General features: G+C 43.3%; 1 protein-coding gene across 1 annotated transcript in view; it reads right to left on the bottom strand.

The window, feature by feature from the left end:
* LOC141139627 (putative serine protease K12H4.7) overlaps positions 1 to 24302 on the bottom strand; it is a 111153-nt gene that overhangs the window by 4313 nt on the left and 82538 nt on the right. The window contains exons 7-8 of the mRNA XM_073625940.1: positions 6849 to 6939; positions 4832 to 5040 (exon numbers count right to left, since the gene is read on the bottom strand). Of these exons, the coding sequence (XP_073482041.1) occupies positions 4832 to 5040; positions 6849 to 6939 (300 nt within the window). The remainder of the gene's footprint in view (positions 1 to 4831; positions 5041 to 6848; positions 6940 to 24302) is intronic.

The raw sequence follows: 24302 nt of genomic DNA, 5'->3' as shown, positions 1-24302 counted from the left end.
CAAAAAAGACAAAAAAAAACGTAGAAGTAGCGATTTCTAATTAGTTTCTATCTCCTCCCCAGAAATGTCTCCCAGCAAGCACTGTGCTGGGTTACACCGGGTGATGTCATCCGGTGACCCCGCCCCTTATGATGGCACAGTCCCATCATGCCCCGGACAGTTGTAACAAGTATAGACACACAGGGCCGTCTTTACTATTGATTGGGCCCTGGGCAAAAAAAATTCTTGGGCCCCCCCCATGCAAATTGTCTCTCCACCCCAACATTCGAAAAAACAAAACAAACACGTAAACTTATGTATTGCATTGTATTCTACTTGTACTGTCTGCCCTCATGTTGTAAAGCACTGCACAAACTGTTGGCGCTATATAAATCCTGTATAATAATAATAATGATGGGGAGAAGAGATAGAGAAGTCCAGGGTGATGGGTGGGGGGGGGATATGGGAGTCCAGGATGATTGGGGGGGGAGAGATGGGGGAGTTCAAGATAATGGGGGAAGGGGGGAGATAGGAGTCCAGGATGACACACAGGGATTGGGGGGGTGTACTTTGAGGTGTTTGTATCATACAGGGCACAGAAAAAAATCAGCACAAGGGGCAGTACTTGCATATCCTCCTCCCTCCCGCAAAGTTACCATCTATTGGTCACCTCTGCACATCACTTTGCTTACCTCTGCTTCCTCATCCACAGCTCACTTCTGTATTCCCTGTCTATCTCTGTCCCCCCCCCTATACAGCTCACCTCTGTACCCCTCTATCCACAGCTCACTTCTGTATCCCCTGTCTACCTCTGCCCCCCCCATCCACAGCTCACTTCTGTATCCCCTGTCTACCTCTGCCCCCCCATCCACAGCTCACTTCTGTATCCCCTGTCTACCTCTGCCCCCCCCATCCACAGCTCACTTCTGTATCCCCTGTCTACCTCTGCCCCCCCATCCACAGCTCACTTCTGTATCCCCTGTCTACCTCTGCCCCCCCATCCACAGCTCACTTCTGTATCCCCTGTCTACCTCTGCCCCCCCCATCCACAGCTCACTTCTGTATCCCCTGTCTACCTCTGCCCCCCCATCCACAGCTCACTTCTGTATCCCCTGTCTACCTCTGCCCCCCCATCCACAGCTCACTTCTGTATCCCCTGTCTACCTCTGCCCCCCCATCCACAGCTCACTTCTGTATCCCCTGTCTACCTCTGCCCCCCCATCCACAGCTCACTTCTGTATCCCCTGTCTACCTCTGCCCCCCCCATCCACAGCTCACTTCTGTATCCCCTGTCTACCTCTGCCCCCCCATCCACAGCTCACTTCTGTATCCCCTGTCTACCTCTGCCCCCCCCCATCCACAGCTCACTTCTGTATCCCCCATCCACCTCTGTACCCCCCCCATGTCCACCTCTATATCTTTCCGTCCACCTTTGTACCCCACATCCACCTCTGTGTTCAGCTCTGTACCCCCATCCACGTTCACTTCTATATCTTTCCGTCCACCTCTGTACCCCCCCCAATGTCCACCTTTGTACCCCCTATCCACCTCTGTAGTACCCCCCATCCATGTTCACCTCTGTACCCCCCCACCGCCTCTGTTCACCTCCGTACCCCCATGTCCATCTCTGTACCCCCCATGTCCATCTCTGTACCCCCATGTCCATCTCTGTACCCCCCATGTCCATCTCTGTACCCCCCCATGTCCACCTCTGTACCCCCATGTCCATCTCTGTACCCCCCCATGTCCACCTCTGTACCCCCCCATGTCCATCTCTGTACCCCCCCATGTCCATCTCTGTACCCCCCCATGTCCATCTCTGTACCCCCCCATGTCCACCTCTGTACCCCCATGTCCATCTCTGTACCCCCCCATGTCCATCTCTGTACCCCCCCATGTCCATCTCTGTACCCCCCCATGTCCATCTCTGTACCCCCCATGTCCACCTCTGTACCTACTATGTCTTCTCACTTCTGTACCCCCCATGTCCACCTCTGTACCCCCATGTCCATCTCTGTACCCCCCCATGTCCACCTCAGTACCCCCCATGTTCATCTCTGTACCCCCCATGTCCACTTCTGTACCCCCCATGTTTTCTCACTTCTGTACCCCCCATGTCCACCTCTGTACCAGCAATTCTCTGCAGTCTGCACAAATGAATCCTCTTCCCCTTCTCTCCACCTTGTTCTTTCTTACCTGGTCACACGGCGGTGCAACGAACACAGTCCCAGCCTATCAGACCCAGCACACAGCCAGAAAACTTCACTCGGCTGTGTGCTACACAGGTCTGCCAGGCGGGGGTGGGGGTGGGGGCGGGAGGAACACAGAGCGCCGCTCTCGCACTGTCATTTACTAGGGTCCGCAGCTCCTGACAGAGGGAGAAGCGGGACGAGCGGGCTCAAACACATGAAGCCCGCAGCTGTCCCGCTCTCCTGTATAATGAATGTAGCCGCTTGGGAGAGCAGGGGGGATCGGCTCCCCCCGCTACTCTGCAAAAACTGCGGGCAGCGCAGGGCTTAAGTGGCAGCTGCTTTGGGCCCCACAGCAATGACAGGGCCCAGGGCAGCTGCCCCTTTTGCCCTGCGTTAAAGACGGCCCTGTAGACACAGCCGCTGAACCACTGAATAAAAATCATGAGGCATCATCCAGCCTGATAGGGCCTCAGATACCCTCAACATTGTAACCCCTCTACATCTAATATACATCCAGCACTCCTAACTCCACCCAACCACCCCCACCCCCCCACCCACACACACACACACACACCAGGTTTCCCACTAGAATTGTTATCCTGTTACCACCTCCACACCCCTGGATTCTCAACCCCAAATAAATAACTCCCCAGCACTCTGACCCTTTTACACCCTAGATATCACCCTAGCACTTAGACCACCCTACACCCCACATATCCCCCAGCACTCTGACTCCTCTACACCCCAAATATCCCCCCCAGCACTCTGATCCCTCTCTGCACCCCAGCTATTCCCCCAGCACTCTGATCCCTCTCTGCACCCCACATATCCCCCCAGCAATCTGACCCCTCTACACCCCAGATATTCCCCCAGCACTCTGATCCCTCTACACTCCAGATATCCCCCCAGCACACTGATCCCTCTCTGCACCCCAGCTATTCCCCCAGCACTCTGATCCCTCTCTGCACCCCACATATCCCCCCAGCAATCTGACCCCTCTACACCCCAGATATTCCCCCAGCACACTGATCCCTCTCTGCACCCCAGTTTTTACCCCAGTACTCTGACCCCTCTACGCCCCAGATATCCCCCCAGCACTCTGATCCCTCTCTGCACCCTAGATATTCCCCCATCACTGTTACCATATACCACAAGATACCCCTTGTATTGTGACCCCACTACATCCTTGATACCCCCTACACTGTGACCTCTCTACATCCCTGATCCCTCTAGTATTATAGCCACCCAAGATACCCCAAGCATTGCTACCCCTATATACCCCAGATCCCCCCTCAGCATTGTTTTCCCCAATACACCCTTGATATCCCCAGCACCATTATTCCATCCATGTAGTACCACCTTTTCCAGTGGAGATACAGTGCATGTGAACTTTTGGCTATGTGCCCACCTCCAGCACTGTGACAAGAACTCGCCTATACCAATCAAGTCATGCAGGCAGAAGGAGGGGTGGAGGAGGGAGCATCCTTCCGGGTATTCCAAGCCCTTCGGTGCAAACAGTGCTGGACAGCTGGGCTCACCATGACACCATCCACAATGCTACTTATGCAGGTGAGCTCCCAGTGCTGCCGACTCAGCAGCTCCTGCTCCAGCTCCTACCCCGAGGCCTCCATGTCCCGAGCATTCAAGCTGCATGAGGCGGTGTCAGAGCGTCACTGGCACTCCGGCCCCACCCTTCCCTGCTGGCTGTGAAATAATATAGGTATTGTTTTGCACAGCACACCACTGCCAGCCTGCCTCCCATGTGTATCCATCACTCTCAGTGCCATCATGGGGCCCCCAATTTCCAGGCAGCGTGGGCTCAAGGAGCAGCTTCTTTGGGGAGAGTGCAATGGCCCCCCATAGAGCTGGGGCCCCTGGGCAGTGCCCAGGTGTGCCCTTTCATTAAGATGGCCCTGGAATCAACATCTTAAGCTTCCCATTTCCTTTTATTTTTGTTAACACTCCCTACCACTTTCAGTTGCAACTACTGCCATTTTGGTTCTGACTTTCTGCCACAGACTATACTGCTCCCAGCTTGCCAAAAATACTCAAATCCAGTAATAAGTTCAACAGCTATTATATGTGTGCATGTTCAGTGACAGATAAGAGACAAACCATACCACTGCAGAAGACAAAAGGGTGCAAAGAAATATAAGCAACATAGCTTAAAACAGAACAACTGTTCCTATTCCTATCTGAAAATTAATTTGTTTTTATAGGCAAAAGGAAGGAAAGGAATACATGAAAAGATGGAAAAGATATATACTGGGAATTTACTTTGAAATCAAATCAATAAATCCCCACTAAGTGTCAGGTCACGGTTTCATTATTTTACCAGCAAAGCAAGAATATTCAGTGTTTAAAGCGGTGACTGGAAGACAGGATAAGACTTATGATTTCAAAAAGTTGATCCTTCTGCGTCCCATTGTAATAAATCTGACTAGCTATGGATATAGATTGAATGTCATGGATGAAAAATATATACGTTTGAGTCAGAATTTCAGACAAGGCTAGCTACATCAATATTAGTCCGCTCACATGGGTCCAGACAATCAGCAGGGCTACATACCACAATATTGTACATTTTTACAAATCATAACCACTTCTATGACTAATGATAGGGATTACAACAAGTCTATAATGGTCTTCATATGAATTACCTTGCATTGGGATAGCCACAACATCAGCGCTAAGGCTCCTGGTAATCCCCAGTGCATGCCAAGGGTCAATCAGTCCATTTGGAAATACTATTCTACTGCTGTGAATATTAAGGCCACCATAATTTTCATTTGTTTGCTGAACAGCAGCACTAACCATTGATAAATTGAATTCTGACCCATAAATATCAGCACACTGCTGGATGTGGTAGCTGCAAAAACAAAAGAAAACATATTTTATGTATGTATTCAAATACTTGTACATTTGTCTGTTGTAGAATTAAAAAAAAATGCTTCATGGATATGTCAACTTAGGCCAGCCATATATGGTTCCTGCTGAACCAGTCAAGATTCTAACCATTAATGGGCAGGCTGAATGTACCAAGTTGAGCAATCAACTTGGGTACAACCAGCCTGCCAGATTCACTTCTGATAAGAGGGCTGGGAGAAGGCAATTGCTCGGCAGGAGGGATTCCCCAGTCAACACGGTCCTTGGTTACAGGAAAGAAATTCACATTATCTATGGGCTGCCCTAAAGAGATTAAAGCAGATGCTCTAGATTCTGGAAAAAAAGAAGACTTTAAGCAAGTTTGTGTTTAAAAGGGCTGACTGCCAAATCCATAGCCAGTTGCCATAGTGACTTCCAGCAGCCTGATCAAAAACTCCATATTACCAGCACACCGTGTTCAAAATTGTGGACAAGACATTTATTAATCACCCATAAGTAGGCCCTGTGTAAGGTCTATGGAAATAGCTACTACTTCTCCTCTTGGCCTGCAACTGACACTTGACAGTTGAGTCTAACCTTAAGATAAAGTTTAGAAATCATCTTGAATCCACAAACCGATTGAACATTAACTTTTGCCTTTTCTGAAGAGATGACACAAGAAGAGATAGATAAACAATTTTTTTTGTTTCAGAAAATAATTAGTAGTGGAAGAGATGGAGCTGAGGGTTCATTTACTAACATTTCACTTTAAAAAGGCTGCATTTTAGGACAGTCCCCAAGCATATGTAGATCAGTGCCTTACATCTGGGACAGCTATTAAATCAGTCCTTATTCAGTTTATTTAATCCTTCGGTTATCCATAGATACAGTCAAATAGGCATACAGCTAAATGATTATAGTTGGGGTAGTTATTCGTGGAGTAGGGTTTTAAATGGCGTTACCATAGTGGGTTCATATCTGCAGACCCAGGATTGGGAAGTATGGAATTAATAAATTATGCCAAACTGTCTTTCAGGCTTTTAGGGTGGCGGGAATTGGAGGTTAAAAGGTTGGTGTAGAAGCAGGTAACCCAAGTACTAATTACTTGGAGCAGTATCGGAGTGCTCAAAAAAAGAGGCCCCAAGAACTATCCAGGATTATAAAAAAAAACACCAACACACACTAGCTCTAATGGCTGGCCAATAGGCTTGGAAGTTAAAGAGGACCTATCCCACCCCTTGGAGGGATGCACTAATGTCAGTGTGACACATAGGACCTTCCCTGCCCAGATAAAGGAGATGGAAATCATATCTAGGAATCTGTGTCACCCAGATGGGATGATTCCTGAATTCAGCAAAAAGACTGTGTTGATATTTACTCAATAATAAATGGCAGAATATTCCATGATGAATGTTTATGTGAAAGTTCATTAACAACTTGTCTGAGATTAAGATGCAGGTAAAGGGATAAATCAGAAGGGATTACCACTTGAAAAATAGTTGAACTGCTGAAGCCACTGTAGTTGAAATTGTATAATAAGCTACTAGGCTTCTGGACTGATCAGGAAAATTAAAGACTAATTCCAACTGGTGCCAAAGCCCAAATGTCCTAAAAGGCATCAAAAAGTTATAACACAGCTTGTAAAGATGTTGCTCTAACATTTCAGTAAAGCACAATGCCATATGTGTAGGATAATTCTTCTTCCAATCTTTTTATGATCACATACTTAACTCTTGGTGAAGAATGGATCAGAATATCTAGGCCCTCCTCAACTAGAGCAAACAAACCCAGTAATAAGCGTATACAGTTTACCTTAACGGAAAACCAGAGAATGGTTGTGAAGTAGAATCTGAAGACTGGAAATAGCCAAATTCTGTACAGGTTTGGTACATCCATTGCCTGCCTGGAAAAACACATTGACAAATTTAAACAAATATAACCTTGATTATGATTCTAGCAGTGATATTTATGTTGCTCTGTTGGTAATAAAAATATCAAACTTTCCTTCTTTGACAATTAAGAGGCCATTATTCATAGATTTACATCACCTGACCCCTTTATTAAAAATTTTAATCAGTAGTTGCTTTAAAATATTAAATGAGTAAATATGCTTTAAATGTAAAGTAAAACTACAAAATAGAGCAGTAAAAACAGCACTTGGATCTAATTGATAGTGCAGAAAAAAGTAGTGGCGCCTGTATCTATGTGAGAAGTCATCTAAAAGTGGGTTTGAAAGACGAACTTATTGATGGAGAGTATGATGGTAATGGGGTGTGCGGGTGGAGTTACATATCAAAAGGGGGAAATGCAGAGTTAAAGCGGAAGTAAACCCATCCATAAAACAGTTTCATTTCCGACACGTGCCGTAAATGTAACACTCCCATTGGTTGTGCTCTCAACCAAACTGTCAAACCATCCAATGGCTGGTGCCATAACTGATCACACGTGCAACATCATGGCAGTTGTAGATTAAACAGAGGCAAAGATGGCAGCTTCCTTGGCTGAAAACGATAGGGGGGTTACTTACACTTTAAATACTGGTGTTTGTTACAGGCCCCCCCATGTTAATGAGGGGATAGAGGCTCCTTACATAGATTAAAAAAGGGCTAAGGGGGTGGGACGGAGGTAATAATGGGAACTTTCAAAAAGCCCTGAAATATACCCTGTGTATTGCTGTAGCAGTAAAATGGTGAAATGTATAAAAAACTTAATACAAGACAATTTAGCACGGTTTATGAAAGCCCCAACTAGAAAGTATGCTCTTCTTTACTTGTTAATCTAAAACAATGCTAATCATAATACAAAATGTTCATATACTGTAACAAATAGGGTAGCAGTGACAAAAAAATTATAGAATTTTATTTAAATTGCAAACAAAACATATACTGGAAAGATAAAAACACTTTAATTTCAAAACAGCATTTTTTTTTCCAATGTGGAGGGCTTCTCTTTGGTACTTAGACTGGGGGGGGGGGGGGGGGGTAGAAAATAATACAGAACAGAAATGGGAAGGTTTCAAATTGACTGTATGCAAAACACTACAATACATAATCCAAATGGCAAGAAGTTTAAAAGGCTTATGGAAAACCTATGTGGCTCACACCCAGTGTTAAAGTAATAAAAAATAAAAAGGGTATTTAAATAAATGCAAAAATGTTAAAAAGAACCATTTTCATCATTTGAAAGACAAATATAACAAAATATGGCAATCAAGATTGCAAAGATTAAAAACAAATGTGTAGGCAGATGCCTACTTCATAATGTGTTTTTGCTGATCATTTAAATCACTGTATTTGCATGGTTAAAGGGGTTGCAAAGGTAAAAGTTTTTCACCGTTATGCATTCTATGCATTAAGGTGAAAAAACATCTGACAATACTGCCCCCCCCAGCCCCCCCATTTTACTTACCTGACCCCTCAAAAGTCCCGCGCTCGCCCCCAACATCCTCTTCGCCGCTTAGCCTGGCCGTTGATTGGTTACAGTGGATGGATTGAAAGCAGCGCAGCCATTAGCTCGCGCTGCTGTCAATCACATGCAATGAAGCAGCGCGCCGGGGGGGCGGGGGCGAGTGATACAGTGAGTGGCTATGGCCACCGGCTGTATCGCTGGAGCGCGCCCGCAAGCACTCAACACCACGCAAGGGAGCTCGCATGAAAGTGTTGAGTCCTTGCGGGGGAGGAGCCGAGGCAGCCGCCGAGAGACCCTAGAAAACCAGGTTCGGGGCCACTCTGTGCAAAACGAGCTGCACAGTGGAGGTCGTTATTTAAAAAAAAATATATATCTTTAGTGATCCTTTAAACATGGCTTATGTATGTAGGAGGTTGATGTACTCTGAGATGGTTTCACCTGCATGCGTGTAAATTTTCATTTTTAGGGCATATACACATGGGAACCGTGCTCATGGTGAAGAGTCCGGTTTAGGAGCTGTATTGTGATGACCGATCTGCTTTCCTGACCACATTACCCTCCTAAGGGACCCATATCTTAGGGCATCCACATGTATGGACTTGTTGTAAGGTCTACTTTGCCCTAAAAATATGGGCAGCACCACTATTGACAGCACAGTCAATCTAGGCTCAGCCAGTCTATGCACTGCCAAATTCATGCTCAGACAATTGAATACATTGAACATATGTGTGAGGATAATGTTCTACATTGCATTGTTCTACCTCAATTGTACATTATATACTGTTAAATTAAATTAAATATTGTTCACTAAAATTGAGTAATCATTCAAAAGGAGAACTTGTCTGTCTTTTTCTGGAAAAAAAAACAAAAACATTAATATTTTAATAATGTGTAGTTATGGTGTATCACAAAAGATCTGGGAACTGGGAGTGTAAATACATTTAACCCTCTGGGTTTTGAAGAAGTGAGCTGTACAGTAACAAGGGCAACCTAGTCAACTCAGCTTGTATATTTATTTATTATTATTTATTTCAGTTACTTATATAGCACTGTCAATTTACGCAGCGCTTTACATATACATTGTACATTCACATCAGTCCCTACCCTCAAGGAGCTTACAATCTAAGGTCCCTAACTCACATTCATACATACTAGGGACAATTTAGACAGGATACAATTAACCTACCAGCATGTCTTTGGAGTGTGGGAGGAAACCCACGCAGGCACAGGGAGAACATGCAAACTCCATGCAGGTAGTGTTGTGGTTGGGACTCGAACCAGCGACCCTTCTTACTGCTAGTTGAAAGTGCTATCCACTACACCACTGCGCCACTGTGTACAAACATGTGTGAAGAGTACCAGAAGGAGAAGCAGTCAGCTAAATGAGGAAGTGGTGGATCTGGTAGTGAGGCAACAGCTTAGTAGACTTGTGCACAACGGAAAATTTTGTTTCGTTTGGGCTCGTCATTCATAAAATACATAATTTCAATCTGTTATATTCGTTATGTTACGTTAATTAGTTTTCGGATAATTCGTTATTTCTGTAGTGTGTCGATATTCATTATACTGAATCTCGAATCATGTCGAATTCATTTGTTATAGCCGCTATAATTTCTTTCGTATTCGTTGAAATTCGATAGATATTCATGTATATATATATATATATATATATATATATATATTTATTTATTCGTGATAATGATTCGTAGTTTGGAAAGTCGTTTGTTTATTGAATCTATTAACACACACAATGACAATATCTCTTCTCCTCTGCTCAAATACAATATAACACCCTTCTCACTCAGTTCTCAGGAATGCACTTCGCCAGAAAACCAACCTCCAGCACAAAATTAATCAGCTGATTGGACTGTAAGATTTACTTTGAGTTGACCTTTTGTTTCATTAGATCTTTAAGGAACTACCAAATCATATCAAATTCATTCGTCATATTTGCTATAATTTCTTTCATATAAGTTGAAATTCGTTACTTTTTTATTCGGACATTCGGATGCATCCGAATGTCCGAAAGATGCAAAATTTGGCCGAATTTCGATTCGTTACGAAACGGATTGCACATGTCTACAGCTTAGTACTTCATGTTCCCCAATTAGTGGCAGGGTCTCTAAATTAGAAAATGCTGTGGTACAGGTCCTACCCAAGGACCAAGCCTGGTGTCATGGTGTGCAAGCCTTGCAAAGTGAAGTAAGTGTCTTACCTTTATGCCCAAGGGTGAAGTATAGTTCAAAGTAGCAGAGTTAAGACATGAGACAAGTTGGTGGAGATAAGTACATGCTACAGTGATACTTTCTCAAAATGCTTTGGAGTCATGCATCTGATGAGACAGAAGTGTCGCCAGCTGTCTGGTTGTTTCCTCCAAAGCACGGACAAATGGGTTGGGGCATAACAGCATGCAATTTGAGGAGAACATCCAGTCACATCAGCAGTGGCGGCTGGTGAAGTTTTAGGATATGGGGGGCAGTCCCTGCCCTTCCTTTCTGACCCATCCCACTTTTCATAAGCCCCACCCCTATAGAATCCACCCACTCCATCCCCTGTATTCCACTTGTTTCCACCCATAGTGTCAGGAGTATACAGCTCAGCATCACAGGACAGAGTATACAGCCCCAGAATCACAGGACAGAGTATATAGGTCAGCATTACAGATAAGGTATATAGATCAGCATCACAGATATGGCAGATAGGACTGACAGCACAGCCCATCCTCCCCTCGTGTCTCAGTTCGGGCAGCAGGGGCAGCAGAGGAGTCAGATCCTCATGCTTCCTCCCCTGCATGTCTCCTCTTCTGCCAAAGCACTGGGCATCCAATAGGATTGGCTGGCCAAATCGGGAAACACCTGACCTGCCTCCTGATTGGCGGGGAGGCACTGTGGTGTGAGAATAGTGAAAATTGATTCGCTATGGTCACACAACAGGGTGGGATCTCGGCGCACTCTCTGCACCCCAAGCCCACCTTTTTTTGAAGCCTTTTAGAGCCTCTGGCTCTAATCACGTTCCTCTTCTTCTTAAAAAAAAAGCAAAAAAAACACACTACACCTCCTCCTGCCCCCGCCATAGGAGTCCATGCATTCAGCATCCTGAAAGGGGCCGGGCACATGGATAGGGAGGTGGTGGCAGGGATGGGGGGCAACGGCCATGCGCTCTCAATGCATGGTCCGCCACTGCACTGCAGAGTGCATTGCTTTAACTGTATCCAGGGTGTTGAGTTTGCAGTGGGGTGGTCCTGCGACTACAGCCATTCACTTGGGTGTTCAGACTCTTCATGCCACTTGCCCGTGGAACACCTGCCACCTGGACTATCAGAGACAGTCTACTTTCTTGTGAGATAGTGTTGCTCCAAGGGAAACTGTAATAGTTGTTTCTTTTTGAGATTTCTCATAACATTTCTCTGAGTGTCTCCCATTTGCCTTAACAATTCATACTGCAGTCATCCAGTAAGCCTCAAGTTGCACATTGCAACATTGATCATTTGGCTGTTACTTCAGCATAGCATATTATAGAATTAATAGTTGCATGCAATGTCGAGTTGCAGTTTCTAAAGCAAGGAAATAGTCTCTTTTATTAACAGAGGTTAAGACTCCAGAGAGACAGACACAATCTTGCCCATGTAAGCATTATTAAGACCATGTCTGGAATATGCAGTTTAGTTTTGGGCACCAGTTCACAAAAAGGATGTTGAGGAACTGAAGAGAATAGAAAGATGGACAACTAAACTAATAAGGGGCATGGAGAAGCTCAGTTATGAGGAGAGTTTATCTGAACTGAATTTAGTCTCCCCTGAGAAGAAGCAATTGATGGAGATATGATGGAGATATGATCACCATGTGCAAATATTTAAAAGAGCCATATAGTAAACCTGGTGTAGGGTTATTCAATTTAAAGTCATTGCAAAAGGACAAGGGGGCACTCTTTCCATCTAGAGGAAAAGATTTAACATCCACATACGAAAAGGCTTCTTCACAGTAAGGGCTGTGAAACTTGGAATAGGATACCTCAAGAACTAGTTCTAGCTAGCTTGGTCAATGGTTTTAAAAAAAAGTTTGATACAATCTTAAATGCACAGGTAACTGGATATTCATATAAAAAGCAAAAACATCAGAGATTATTAAAACAGGGAATATCTGACTGACTTAGGTATAGGATTCTGCTTATGGAAGTGTTCCATTTGTCTTTTTTTATTGGTTGAATTAGATATACTTGTGCCTCGCTTCAGCCTAATTCAGTGGCTGTATGGTTAGCGCTTCTGCCTGGCAGCACTAGCGTCGTTGGTTCAAATCCCAACCATGACACAACCTGCATGGAGCAACGCATAAAATTGACGGCGCTATACAAGTACCTATAATAAATAAAACTATATACAGTGCCTTGAAAAAGTATTCATACCCCCTTGAAATTTTCCACGTTTTCTCATGTTACAACCAAAAACGTAAATGTATTTTATTGGGATTTTATCTGATAGACCAACACAAAGTGACACATAATTGTAAAGTGGAAGCAAAATGATCAATGGTTTTTAAATTTTTTTTACAAATAAATAGGTTTAACTACTTAAGGACCAAGCCATTTTTTGCAATACGACAATGCATCTCTTTAACTGACAATTGTGCGGTCATGCGACGCTGTACCCAAACAAAATTGATGTCCTTTTTTTCCCTCAAATAGAGCTTTATTTTGGTGGTATTTGATCACCTCTGGTTTTTATTTTTTGCGCTAGAAAAAAAAAGAGCGACAATTTTGAAAACATTTTTTAAAAGTTTCTTTTTAAAATATCCCCAAAAAAATTAATAATAATAATAATATTATAAAAACACATTTATTCATCCGTTTAGGCCAATATACAATGCCTTGCAAAAGTATTTACCCCCCTTGGCATTTTTCGCATTTTGTTGCCTTACAACCTGGAATGAACATGGATTGTTTGAGGATTTGCATCATTTAATTTATAGAACATGCCCACAACTTTGAAGATGTTTATTTATTTATTTATTTATTTATTTGTGAAGTAAACAACAAATAGGTCAAAATAACAGAAAAAGTCAATGTGCAAACTATTCAGGGCAATACGTTGTAGAGCCACCTTTTGCGGGTCCTCCAGGTGTCATGTAACGTCAGGGATGCAAGCTGGAGCTTAATTTGGTGGAGGGCAGAGTAGGGGATGGAGGAAGCGCCAGTAGAGGTATCTGTTAGGGGATCGAGGGGCACGTTAAAGTCACCCCCCAAAATTAGAAGACTTGATTGAAATAGCGTAAGTTTCACAATGACCTCCCTCAGAAATACGACTTATTTGGAGTTGGGGTAGTACACATTAGCTAACATTACCGGCCTATTTATCCACAAGCCCCTCAGGAAAATGTATCTACCCTCTGGATCTAATAATTGATCCTTACTGTCAAAGATAACGCTTTAGAGAGCAGTATGGAAACTCCATTAGTCTTAAAGTCAGGGCAAGTGGCATGATAAGCCGTGGGAAAGCGATCATTATGGAAGTGTGAGGCTGAGCCTGATTTAAAGTGTGTTTCTTGAATAAAAAGTATTTGCGCCTTAAGCAGGTGTGCTTCTGCAAGGACGCTGCTGCGTTTTTCAGGAATGTTTAGTCCTTTAGAATTAAGAGAATATAGCTGTTACATCTCCCTCAAAATAACCCTGTTATGCTCTGGGTCCGTAAGGAGGACCTTCCCCCTCATCCACTGATTCGTGTGGCCCATGACTTGCCATAGGTCACATGAAGCAGGCGACAGTCTTCTAACCAGCATGTATGCAGCATTACCACAGTAGTGTCAGACCCATTCAAATATACGCTAAGTGCCAGCGTTGCGAAAAGCCTAATAGGGCGTACACACGGTCGGACTTTGTTCGGACATTCCGACAACAAAATCCTAGGATTTTTTCCGAGGTATGTTGGCTCAAACTTGTTTTGTCTACACACGGTCGCACAAAGTTGTCGGAAAATCCGATCGTTCTAAACGCGGTGACGTAAAACACGTACGTCGGGACTATAAATGGGGCAGTGGCCAATAGCTTTCATCTCTTTATTTATTCTGAGCATGCGTGGCACTTTGTCCGTCGGATTTGTGTACACACGATCGGAATTTCCGACAACAGATTTTGTTGTCGGAAAATTTTATCTTCTGCTCTCCAACTTTGTGTGTCGGAAAATCCGATCGAAAATGTCCGATGGAGCCCACACACGGTCGGAATTTCCGACAACACGCTCCGATCGCACATTTTCCATCGGAAAATCCGACCGTGTGTACGGGGCATAAGTGTTACTCATCATACATAAGTAATAACTGGAAAGCAAAGCAGCTAATCAACTTCAGCTCACGCAGGTGAGTATTCTTAGGCTTGACCCGGCAGGTAGATGGATCACAGAAATAGTTACCTGAGCAAGGCACATTGACCTTAACACTTTCCTTTAGGCCGAGAGGGCCTAGCATTCAGCACATTACAGTTCAGTCCGGGCATAAGAGAGAAAAAAAAAGGAGACTATATTAGTGTTAAATGGCCTAAAGGCCTCCTCGGAGCATAAATGTTTTTTGATCCAGATAAGAGAAAGACGATCTTCATGAGGAAATCAGTATGCAGGCTAAGAACGTTTAAGGATGTTTCAACAGTTTCCAACATATGGATAACATCAGTAATACACTCGGGATCAGCCAAGACATCATATGAACTTAGACATCCGCAGAAAGGAACATTAGAGCACTAAGCAGTAGTCAGGAATTGTAGGCAGTGGTGGACGTGCCAACAAGAATGCAAAAGGGCCAGAGTATAGAACTACTCACAGAGCCGGCTGTCTTGGGCTCAGCCGTCTGTCTTCCGATGAGCAGATGAGGGCGAGGATCTGGGGCCATGGTCCGCAATATCATCTGAGCCTCTCCTCAGTGAGTTGGAGGAAGATCTCTGGTGGTTGCGTTGTGAGCGGGGGTCACCTCTTGTGTAGCATTCCAGGGATCAGATTGCATTAAGGAACTGTACCACTCTGGAATAGCAACCACCGGGATGCCCAATGTGTCACAGAAAGCTTGTAGATCCACTGGTGTATGTAAGAAGGCCGTATGGTTTCCCACTGTCGCTGCCAAACAGAAAGGGAACTTCCAGCGATACATAATATGTCTGTCCCGCAAAACATTGAGAAGGGGGTGAAGCTTTCTATGCTGGAGTGTGATAGCAGATAGATCTTGGAAAAATTGTATGGGAGAGCCTTCATGGTGCAGCTGCCCTTGGTTGTGAGCTAAGCATAGTATGTTTTCCTTCTGGGGGAAGCTGACCAGGAAACATATTGTATCTCTAGGAGGATCACCGTCCCAACCTCTAGGCATAAGAGCCCTATGACATCTTTCCATCTCTATGGGAGCATCTGGGGGTCTGCCAAGGAGTGTATTGCATATTGCCCACACCGCTGGTTGTAACTGGGGGCTTTCTATTGTTTCTGGGATGCCCTTAATTCGCAAGGTGTGCCTCCGGCCTCTATTATCAAGGTCTTCGATGTGGTGATGCATCTCAATGAGATGCTGGGCATGTGTATCAGTGACCTGCTGTACCTGCCTTATAGCTGCTCCATGCATCATGGCCGCCGATTCCACATTCTCTAGGCGGGAGGCCACTGCTCTGAGATCAGTTTTCAGATCTGAGATTGCGACGGTTAGTGTATTTTTTATGTTCATTTATGTTCATACTAGCTGCAGATCCACCATGCTGAGAAGTGGGGATGACTGCGGAATATGCCTAGCATTGTTCGGTTGTCCCCTAGTATCGGGTGCACTGGGCTGGCTGAGCTAACTGGCAGCATCGCGGCTTGAGGCCTGGGTAGAGGCCTGCGAGTTTCCTTGCTGGGAGCAGAATATCGCCAGAAAGGTCCGGCTGAGCTGCGTGGTTTGGCCTGCCTGGGAGCAGGTGACAGAGCTGCTTCTCCCGGCCATCTCCTTGCTGGTGAGTCGAAGCTGTCCCACTTATGGAAGCCAATATGTTAGCCCTAGATGTAGGAGTAAGCTGATCAAGCAGCCATCTCGGTCAGGTGCTAGCTTGCCACAGATTCTTAATTGGATTTAGGTCTGGACTTTGACTGGGCCATTCTTACACATGAATATTTCCCAATATTAAGTTGTGCTAAAAAGTGAGTCAGTGATAAGAAATAAGATAATTCAACCTTAGTTGAGTAGAGTAAATAAAATTGATCAGATTATATATTATAAATAGTCCATTCATTCAAAATGCTAGTTGGTCTCCACTGTGAAAGTAACACAGAATGCACCCGAGAATGGTGATGAGAGAAAAGGTCTGCCTTCCACCTCCACACACACTGCCGCTTACCGACTCCTGTTGATCTCTTAGTTTTAGGAGATCACACACACCTGTGGCTTGCACACAGCCAAGATCCGAGCGTCCTCACAGGAGTTGCAACTCATACAGGTATGTTTTACAAGAGGTTTCCCAAAAGAGAGTAATAAAAGGCTTCCTGTCAGATCTTGAAAAAAAGCCAAATATTTTTGTTGGGGGGTCTGCTACATTGGGGGCAATTTTATCTCTAAGGGAAGGGACATCCCTTGTGGTTGTGGGAAGGAAAGTCTTGATTTTGTCTTTTGGTTTTGTCTTGCTTCCAAATGTTGTCCCATATACTGTGGGCATTTGCCTGTCCTTAAAATGGCAGATTTAGATGTCTTCCAAAGCCCAGAATGAGGTGTGGCCCCCTATTGGAATGATATATAAAGCGGTGAATCGGCACACCGCCTGTGCCCCAGGACGAAGTCAGGTGTGACGAAACGCATAGGGAGGAGCGACATGCTGACGTTACCACGATACACGCAAGACCTGGAACCACGGGTTGCTATCGAGAGCTGGCCAGGTCGGTGTTTTATACTGCATGTAATGCTTTTTTACAAATATAAGTGCAATACTTTTTAACTTTTAATGAATTAAATATCCAATGGTTTTACGCTATGGAAGCCTTTTATTACTCTCTTTTGGGAAACATCTGGTAAAACATACCTGTATGAGTTGGAACTCCTGTGAGGATCTTGGCTGTGTGCAATTAAAGGCTCGGGATGGGTATCACGCCACGGGTGTGTGTGATCTCCTATAACTAAGATCAACAGGAGTCGGTAAGCGGCAGTGTGTGTGGAGGTGGAAGGCAGACCTTTTCTCTCTTCACCATTCTCAGGTGCATTGTGTGTTACTTTCACAGTGGAGACCAACTAGCAATTTGAATGAACTATTTAGAATATATAATCTGATCAATTTTATTTACTCACTAATAAGGTTGAATTATCATTTGTTAGCACGGACTCGCTTTATAACACAATTTAAGATTGGGAATTGTTGATTAATGTGTGTATCTTGCATAGAAGTCGCAGCCGTTTATATTCACCAATTTGTTATTTATCACAAATTTGTGTCACGGACCATTAGGGACAGCGCAGTAATTTTTAAATATTATTTACACATGGATATGCTTTGATCAAAACCATTCCATTGTAGCTCTGGCTGTATGTATTGGGTTATTGTCCTGCTGGAAGGTGAACTTAAGTCTTTTGCAGACTCTAACAGGCTTTCTTCTAAAATTGCCCTGTATTTGGCTCCACCCATCTTCCCATCAACTCTGACCAGCTTCCCTGTCCCTGCTGAAGAAAAGCATCCCCACAACATGATGCTGCTACCACCATGTTTCATGGTGGGAATGGTGTATTCAGGGTGATGTGCAGAGTTAGTTTTCTGCCACACATTCTTTTGCTTTTAGGCCAAAAAGTAAAATTTTGGTCTCATCTGAACAGAGCACCTTCTTTCACATGTTTGCTGTGTCCCGCACATGGCTTATCACAAACTGCAAACGTGACTTCTTAAAGCTTTCTTTCAACAATGGCTTTCTTCTGGTCACTCTTCCATAAAGGCCAGATTTGTGGAGTGCATGACTAATAGTTGTCCTGTGGACAGATTCTCCCAACTGAGCTGTGGATCTCTGCAGCTTCTCCAGAGCTACCATGGACCTCTTGGCTGCTTCTCTGATTAATGCTCTCCTTGCCCGGCCGGTCAGTTTAGGTCAGGGGTCTCAAACTGGCGGCCCTCCAGCTGTTGCAAAACTACAAGTCCCATCATACCTCTGCCTATGAGAGTCATGCTTGTAATGGTCAGTCTTGCAAAGCCTCATGGGACTTGTAGTTTCGCAACAGCTGGAGGGCCACCAGTTTGAGACCTCTGGTTTAGGTGGACGGCCATGTCTTGGTAGATTTGCAGTTGTGCCATACTCTTTTCCATTTTCGGATGATGGATTGAACAATGCTCCAAGAGATGTTCAAAGGTTGGTATATTTTTTTTATAGCCTAACCCTCCTTTAAAACTTCTCCACAACATTATCCCTGACCTGTCTGGTGTGTTCCTTGGCCTTCATGATGCTGTTTTTTCACCAAGGTCCTCTAACAAACCTCTGAGGGCTTCACGGAACAGCTGTATTTATAATGAGACTAAATTACACACCGGTGGTCTCGATTTACTAATTAGGTGAATTCTGAAGGCAATAAGTTCCACTAGATTTTAGTTAGGAGTATAAGTGTAAAGTGAGCTGAATACAAATTTACGCCACACTTTTTACATATTTGTAAAAAAATTTGAAAACCATTTATCATTTTCATTCCACTTCACAATTATGTGCCACTTTGTGTTGGTCGATCACATAAAATCCCAATAAAATCCATTTACGTGCTTGTGTATCAAAATGCAATAAATTGCCACATAAAACCAGCTGCAAACACACCAGGAGATATTGTCAAAGTAAATAGCATTTACAAAAAAAAAAAAAAAAAAGTGTTGCACTATTCCAGTTCAAAATCATTCAAACAAAACGTGAAACTATAAAAATGTCTATTAGTTAATACATGTGTTGTAAAAAAGCAGTCCCCCAGGAAAGGATATGAAGACTCCTCCTTCAAACAGGTAAGCGATAAAGAATCGTCACATTCACCTCCTGAGAAGAATCGCCACCTAAAGATTTGGATATACGTTTACCAGAAGTAGATGACCTAACTGGAGGGTGCAGATCAGCTGGGAATGAAGATGGGCAAAAAGTTAGAGGGGTTTTTAAACTAGGTGATGGGGGAAGGGTCCACAGGTAGTGATAGTCAGAGCAGAAGATATTCCAGAGGGTAGTATTGGGGGCATTAGTGGTAGGTTGACCAAAGCACAAAAACCCAAGGTAAGTATAGTAGCAAGTCCTAGTTGCAATCTCGAAACACCCAATACGAGGACAATATGCAACCGGTCTAAACTATGTGGCATGTTCACCAATGCCAGGAGTATGGCGGACAAGATGGGTGAACTAGAGATATTGTTGTACGAGGTGGATTTGGATTTTGTGGGAATTTCAACAGCTCTCATGATTGGCTGGCAAACATTCAAGGGTATACCCTTTACCGCAAGGATAGAGAGGGTAAAAAAGGGGGAGGTGTATGCCTATATATCAAGAATAATGTACAAGTGAATGTGAGAGATGACATCACTGAGGGAGCTAGGGAGGAGGTGGAATCCTTATGGGTAGAGCTCCAAAGGGATGAAGCTAAGGGGAAAATAATACTGGGAGTATGCTATAGGCCCCCTAACCTGAGGGAGGAAGTGGAGACAGATCTCCTATCACAATTTGGATTAGCAGCAAGAATGGGAAGTGTTATCATAATGGGGGATTTTAATTATTCAGACATAGACTGGCCAGAGGGAACGCATTAATTTAAGGCTCGCCAGTTCCTTATTGTCTTGCAGGACAATTTTATGGGTCAGATGGTAGACGCACCAACTAGAAATAAAGCATTACTGGATCTACTGGTTAACAACAATACAGACCTGATCACGGATGTGGAAATACCAGGCAATTTAGGTAACATCGATCACAGGTCAATTAGTTTCAGTATAAATCACACAAATAGGAAACAAAGGGAATACAAAGACACTGGATTTCAAAAGAGCCAACTTCCCTAAACTACAAACCTTGCTAAAAAGCATAAATTGGGATAAAATATTAGGAACAAAGAACACGGAGGAGAGATGGGTTTGCTTTAAGAGCATATTAAATAAGGGCATTAGCCAATGCATCCCATTGGGTAATAAATTTAAAAGAGCAAACAAAAGTCCTGGATGGCTTAACTCCAATGTAAAAATGCATATAAAAGCAAAAGGAGAAGGCCTTTAAAAAATACAATGTTGAGGGATCATTGTAAGCATTCAGACTTTATAAAGAATGCAACAAGAAATGTAAGGGTGCAATTACGACGGCTAAGATAGAACATGAAACTCTTGGAGGGGATGATAAGGTACTATATACAAGATTTTAGTAATGAGAACGGTATCATTAGTAGTAATCAGCATGGATTCATGAAGAATCGTTCTTGCCAAACCAATCTACTAACCTTCTATGAGGAGGTGAGTTGCTATATAGATAAAGGAAGGCCCGTAGACGTGGTGTATCTGGATTTTGCAAAAGCATTTGACACAATTCCCCATAAACGTTTACTGTACAAAATAAGGTCAGTTGGCATGGACCATAGGGTGAGTACATGGATTGAAAACTGGCTTATGGCCATGGTAGATGATTTGAACTCATGCTGACTGTATAGGTCTGACTGTGACTTCTGGATCGACCCTGTGGACCCCTGCTAAATATGTCTTCTTTACTCTTCACTTTCTACCTTATTCTTCCTTTCTCTACTCTGACTCTCTGTACACCTTATGATTTAGTTGTACCTTAGGTTACAAAGATATCATTAGTATTGAAATACAATTCATTAATCCAAGATTGCTCAGGAAATCCGTACTTAGTTTTTCATAATCTTTAATATTACACAATATTTGAATGTCTACATCACAATTGGTTTAGCTCATAATTGTTATTTAATTACTTAGATTTTTCATAAAGCCTTACCTCATGATTAATTCTATAATTGTAACCACATATAATTATTATATAAATACTCTAAATTGTACAATATACAGTATTCATTTTATTGTACTTAATCTTATTGAATTTAATAAAATATTTTTGACAAGGAAAACTGACTACAAGGGCGAGTTCAGAGGGCGGTGATAAATGGGGAGTACTCGGAATGGTCAGAGGGGGGGGAGTGGGGTTCCCCAGGGTTCTGTGCTGGGACCAATCCTATTTAATTTGTTCATAAACAACCTGGAGGATGGGATAAACAGTTCAATCTCTGTATTTGCAGACAATACTAAGCTAAGCAGGGCAATAACTTCTCCGCAGGATGTGGAAACCTTGCAAAAAGATCTGAACAAATTAATGGGGTGGGCAACTACATGGCAAATGAGGTTCAATGTAGAAAAATGTAAAATAATTCATTTGGGTGGCAAAAAATATGAATGCAATCTATACACTGGGGGGAGAACCTCTGGGGGAATCTAGGATGGAAAATGACCTGGGGGTCCTAGTAGATGATAGGCTCAGCAGTGGCATGCAATGCCAAGCTGCTGATAACAAACCAAACAGAATATTGGCATGCATTAAAAAGGGGATCAACTCCAGAGATAAAACGATAATTCTCCCACTCTACAAGACTCTGGTCCGGCCACACCTAGAGTATGCTGTCGAGTTCTGGGCACCAGTCCTCAGGAAGGATGTACTGGAAATGGACCGAGTACAAAGAAGGGCAACAAAGCTAATAAGGGTCTGGAGGATCTTAGTTATGAGGAAAGGTTGCGAGCACTGAACTTATTCTCTCTGGAGAAGAGACGCTTGAGAGGGGATATGATTTTAATATACAAATACCGTACTGGTGATCCCACAATAGAAATAAAACTTTTTCGCAGAAGAGAGTTTAACAAGACTCGTGGCCACTCATTAAAATTAGAAGAAAAGAGGTTTAACCTTAAACTACGTAGAGGGCTCTTTACTGTAAAAGCGGCAAGGATGTGGAATTCCCTTCCACAGGCAGTGGTCTCAGTGGGGAGCATCGATAGCTTCAAGAAACTATTCGATAAGCACCTGAATGACCGCAACATACAGGGATATACAATGTAATACTGACACATAATCGCACATAGGTTGGACTTGTGTCTTTTTTCAACCTCACCTATGCAACTATTTAACTGAAGTAGGGTCAAGCAGGCTATTTGGTATGTAATCTTCCAAAGGGTTCCACTCCCGTTGGTGATATTTACAGGTTTCCACATCCAATGCCACGCATCGTCTCACCTCCAATCACCACATTCCTTGATCGTGGTGGCAGTTTTCTTTTTTCAAAAATCTATCATTCTATACCTCAGCTGGTATGGATGGACTTTATTTGATGACAAGCAGAGCTGTGAAACTAAACTAGGTCCAGATCCTGGGCAATCTCTTCCCCTTCCTCAGTGCCTGCAGACCACTCTACAGGGTATACTGTATAATTTGGTTTTATGATACAGATAGAGAGCACTATGATTTGTTTGTTCTTTCTGGTTGGCAGTGGTGTTCTTTGGTCCTGGAGCTGGCTCTGAAGAAAATGGGAGTTTATAATCCTCCAGTGCAGCCTACCCTAACTAATTAAAGTGGCCCTGCTTTATTGGATCTTTTATCATTTAAAAAGGTCCAACCAAGAAGGTGAGAGTTTGTCTTTTTGATCCCACATGGGGGGAGTGAACATTTTGATTGCACAGATTTGTTTTGTTTTTTTTGTTTGTTTTTTTTTTTAAGAGGAATTCAATATTTCTTAAAGCTGAAGATTTGTATATAGACTAGTTTTTGTTTTTTGTTTTCACACCCTTTTTTTGGCATTCACACGAGGACTATTCATTGGTCTTTTACTTTATTTCAGTTCGCGCATGCACTTAAGTTTGCTGCTTGGGATGAAATCATTGATGTTATACCTCTGTTTTACTCAACAACATTGGTGGTGCAGTTTTTGTAGTTCAGTAACTTGAAATCTTACAGTGAAAGTATCATGACATCACAGTTAGACAACAAGCATTTTCAGACGCAAGGTCAGAAATGGCAGTCTTCATGTTAATCTCATGACAGTATTTCATGGTAGGTTTTGCACATTGTGCAAAAGCCAGGGTGGGGCTCTAGCATCTTAGAACTCACAATAATTTTTGTCTTGCAGGATGGGGAAGAGGAGGGTATCCTTTTCATGGTTTGTCATTGGTGGAGAGCTTCCTGGCACGGGTGCACCCAATAATAGTTATGCTACTGCTAGCATAGCAATTAGGACCAGGCCAACTACTGTATATTAAAATAGGCAAGCCTTGGTAATCATTTTACGTGTATTTAGGAACTTTACTATGGAAAGCCTATGTATATAGCCCACCAATCCCACAATCATTTTCATTGATTGGAAGCTAAATATGTAGTAAAACAGCAGATGTCCTTTGAACGTTATCCAGCATAGTCCAGGCACATCTTCATAAATCCAGCCAATAAGTCTGTTTTTCAAAAGAACAAGTGCTCTTACAGATGTTATCCATTTACATGGTGAGAAAAACCATTTAACACTAGCAGGGTTGCTTACAATGGCCAGATTTTATTTATGTAAAACCTTTCTCCCAAAAAAAGGAAAAAATTGTTTACTGTAACTGCTTATAAAATTATTAACTAGAGTTCAGTTTCAGTTTGCTTCTGTATTTGAATCTGCTTGTACATTTAACACTCCCCTCCCTCAGGATTAATGTTGTCTGCTGTGCCCATTTATCCAGAATAGGGGCACTCTAATACAGGAAGTGTATTACTGGCCAGATCACCAGGTGACAACAGAGGAGAGAAAAGCCTAAGAAAAATTAAGAATGCAGCCACCACCCATTACTCCTTTACTTTCAGGGTTTGATTGGCTGGAGAAAGGAGGGAGAAAAGCAGGGAGATATACCACTGCAGCA

This window comes from Aquarana catesbeiana, linkage group LG04, assembly GCF_042186555.1.
Source record: "Aquarana catesbeiana isolate 2022-GZ linkage group LG04, ASM4218655v1, whole genome shotgun sequence".
Classification (NCBI taxonomy): Eukaryota; Metazoa; Chordata; class Amphibia; order Anura; family Ranidae; genus Aquarana; species Aquarana catesbeiana.
This window is presented reverse-complemented; position numbering and strand designations above follow the sequence as displayed.